Below are 3,944 nucleotides of genomic sequence, written 5' to 3' on the forward strand. Positions count from 1 at the left end.
CTTTTTTTGGATTATGTATCGCTCTAATCCATCATCAGAAAGCTGAATTAGTGCAATATATCATAAAGTGGTTGCTATTCTATTACTCACTGATGTAACTACCTGACAACATACCTTGAGAATGCTCCAGTTTTATACATAATGCTTGGCCTCACTGTTTCAGTATTTAAAGTTATATTTTTTGAGGGTTTAACCAATTGTTACCTTAATCAAGTAACCTTAAAGAATCACGTCCTTTGTAATGTGCTTCCGACGGCCCCGTGGCCAAGTTACGCACTGCTTACACCAATGTGGTGGGTGGTAAAATGGCATTTAATTAACCTCGTGAGTCCCTTATATAGGGCTCCTATTTCATCTAATACATATGCATTACTGAGCATGGGAAGACCTATCGCGTTACAGCACGAGATCTCGCTGATGCCTAATACAACATTTCCCCCTCCCCATGCTCAATAAAGTCATGTCCCGTTACAACGCGAACGCTAGTCCTAAACCTAATATATAAAAATGTTAGTCTCCATATAAATCTAAAATATATAAGTTATCTAAAAAGTGAGGTAGACAAGCTACAATTCATGCAGAGGTAGGTAGTGCAATGTCTAATAATATTAGTGGTTTTCTAATTATTATATCCAAGGCATCTTGGGTCTATACAGTTCCTTCTTCTTCTTAAAGCTTATCATATATCCGTTGGCACTCCATTTTGTCATTAAATATTCTTTCTATCATACGCTGTAAACAACCCTGGATACATTGAAACACACAAGGTAGGCAAATCATTAAAGCTAAGAAAACTAAAATCCCTATAATTAATACTTTAAGAAACTGTTTAAGCCATGGGCCAATATTACCAAATAGTCCATCCAGCCAGCTGCCGAATGCATCATCAATTGCAATTTTCTTGGTATGCTCTTGCATCCACTCCAACTTCTTATGAATTGAATCACTGTGGTCGCTCAGATTGAAGCAGCACATCCCTTCAAAGTCCTTGCATCCGTGCCCTTGGGCCAGTAGCAGAAAGTCTATCGCAGCTCTGTTCTGGAGAACAGCATGTCTGATGTTATTAATGTCCATCAGGAGTTCCGACAAGACCATTGTGGTGACATTAGCTTCTTTCGCACATATCCGTTAAACTCCTCTGGGTCCCACCTGGGTACACCAATAAGGCATGTACTAAACGGTGATGAGGCTGACTGTAAACTCAGGCAGAAATCTTTCTGCCCAGTTCGATTAGACCATGTGACCCAAATATTTTCTGGTTGTGACATGAGATGAGCACCCTCTCCCCCTGTAACAAACACAAATACATAAAAACACACAACAAGTGATACAACAAATGTCCTTCTCGTAGGTACAAGCAGTGGTTCTTTATCTGTTCCTTTCTTCTTTCCTGAAGAATCACTTCGCGGTTGCGGCTGGCGGGTTCCCATCAACCATGCCTGAAAGGAAAGTCTGGCCACATTTAAAGCAGGGGTTCTTAGATTGATTATTTTGTGCGGTCATAACCGAAAGCCATGCCTTTGTCAGGCCATCACTGGGCAATGGTGTTGCTTGTTGTTTGTCCAGCACATACTTAATAATTTCACCCGGAGTCTCCAGATCATCAGGAGCCGCCCGAATGATATCTCTAATATTCTGATGAGACTTTTGCTTAAGACAATCTTTTATAACGGAAGATAATGCTTCCTTAGGTAGTTCTGATCCTTCTACTGCCTGTATCAATCGATTGGCAAATTCAGAGAATGTTTCTGAGGGACCCTGCTTTATCTCTGACCACGGGGAAACAGGTTCTGCTTTTCTTACAAAGTTTCTAAAAGCAGTAGAAGCCGCCCCCGTGGAGGCAAGTAATTCTCCCGGACGGAGGAGCCTAAGCTGCTTCTCTGCAGATCCAGCCAGATCTGCATCCGTTCCTAAAAGCCTCATTAAACTAGTTTTCGGATCTCCCTCCTTCCCATTCGCTGGGTGGTTCGGATCACAAGCAGTCTGTGCTACAACAGCCTTAAGTTGTACCGTCCACTCCTCCTTCCACACAGTAAACTGTACTGGTTCAAGGACAACTCTCATAAGGCTTTCAATATCATATGGCAGTAGGGGACCCGGGGCCATAAGAGCCTCAAAGGTACTCATAGTCATCGGGGACCTCAAGCCCTTTTTCTCAATTGCCTCTATAAACCGAGTCACTGCTTTCGCTTCCAAAGGCACCCAAACTGGTCCTTTCTTCTGGACGACTATCGGAAACACCGCCCAGTCCCGTTCCTTAAGCCCCAACCCTCTCATTGATTCACGGATATCCGACCAATCGGTGGGCTTGCGAGAATCCTCTCGCTCCTCCCTCCTCCGGGGAGACGCGACCAATTGGGTGGGGGTAGGCGGAACCTTTCGTTCCTCCTCTTTTTCCTCCCCCTTCTGGGGAGGCGGGACCGACAGGGCAGGGGTAGGCATTTCCTTTCTTTCCGTCCCTCTCTCCTCCCCCTTCTGGGGAAACGGGACCGGCAGGGTGGGGGCAGGCAATTCCTTTCTCTCCACCCCTCTCTCCTCCCCCTCCTCGGGAGATAAGACAAACGGGGTGGGGATAGGCAATTTTCTTTCCTCCGCTTTTTTCTCACCCTTCTCGGGACGAGATCCCTCCTCCGGAGGTGGGTCTGGGGGTGGCTCAACGCCTCCACGGCGCGCCTCCCCACACGACTCTCCCTCCCTCGGACAAATTCCATCCCCCTCAGGCGAGTAAAAGCTTTGCAAAGAGGGGTATAGGCGGGGATAATATGGTGGCGCCTCCCCAGATGACACAACTTCCGCCTTCTCTTCCGGAGTTGTTTCGGGCGCGGCCATGGCCATTGTGAAAACGGCCGGCGTGGCCGGCGCCATTTTGGGTGCAGAGTCGCCGCCAGAAAGCGATTCCTCCGCACCCCCCGGGACCCCGGACGTCCCAGTATCCAGACCAAAAACCCCAGTCGCGATGGCCTGGACTTGTTTCTCCTCCTTAGCGGCTTTAAGAGCACCCAGGACCAAACCCCAGGTTTTTAACTCCTCCGCTTTATACTCGTGCATTGCTCTATGGAGCATGGCAGCGGTGAAAGAATCCCACCGCTCCGAATCGAGCAGATTACTAGGGGAGGGTAAAATCTGCGCCACCTCCAAACAGGAGATGACGGCAGCTATATCCTTCTTAGAAGGAACATTTCTAACGCAGTGAGTTTTACAAACTCGTGATACTACCTTAATGACGGAATCCATTGTTTTTTCTGGTGCGCGACACCGTACGTCCTTGCACCCTTTGTATATACTCGAGACCTGTAGTCCCGCAGTCTTCCACGGTCCTCGTTTTCTTACGACCGAACCGCAGGTAGCAGCTGCTTCAATTTCCGCCCACCGAGGCGCTTCTACGGGATCTAACCGTAGGACTTGCGTCCGCCACGCAGTTAGCCGTCGCACACTACCCCCAGGACGTGCCTCAGAGAGGGCACCAAATGTTACCTTAATCAAGTAACCTTAAAGAATCACGTCCTTTGTAATGTGCTTCCGACGGCCCCGTGGCCAAGTTACGCACTGCTTACACCAATGTGGTGGGTGGTAAAATGGCATTTAATTAACCTCGTGAGTCCCTTATATAGGGCTCCTATTTCATCTAATACATATGCATTACTGAGCATGGGAAGACCTATCGCGTTACAGCACGAGATCTCGCTGATGCCTAATACAACAACCAATAAAGTATCATTGCAAAAGCAACGTATTTTTGTTGGGAGGATTCACTACTACCAGTGAGAATTTTATACAAATATAGTGAAATGGAAGTTATTTGTATCATGTATCTCAGAAAATGATGAATTTGAAAATGTAAGGAAATCACTTCAGATTTTGCCTTAATTCTTTTGCTTTACATTTGTTTTAAATCCTAAGTTTAAATATGGAAATTTCCATGCAGCTAGTCTCACTATGCATTT

General features: G+C 46.5%; 1 protein-coding gene across 1 annotated transcript; it reads right to left on the reverse strand.

The window, feature by feature from the left end:
- Positions 1-1,294: 1,294 nt before the first annotated feature.
- Positions 1,295-3,696, reverse strand: LOC140249972 (uncharacterized). Its single transcript, XM_072332272.1, has one exon. The coding sequence runs from the start codon at positions 3,232-3,234 to the stop codon at positions 1,399-1,401; it is 1,836 nt and encodes a 611-aa protein (XP_072188373.1). The 5' UTR covers positions 3,235-3,696; the 3' UTR covers positions 1,295-1,398.
- Between the last annotated feature and the right edge of the window lie 248 nt (positions 3,697-3,944).

Source organism: Excalfactoria chinensis, chromosome 3, assembly GCF_039878825.1.
Source record: "Excalfactoria chinensis isolate bCotChi1 chromosome 3, bCotChi1.hap2, whole genome shotgun sequence".
Taxonomy (NCBI): Eukaryota; Metazoa; Chordata; class Aves; order Galliformes; family Phasianidae; genus Excalfactoria; species Excalfactoria chinensis.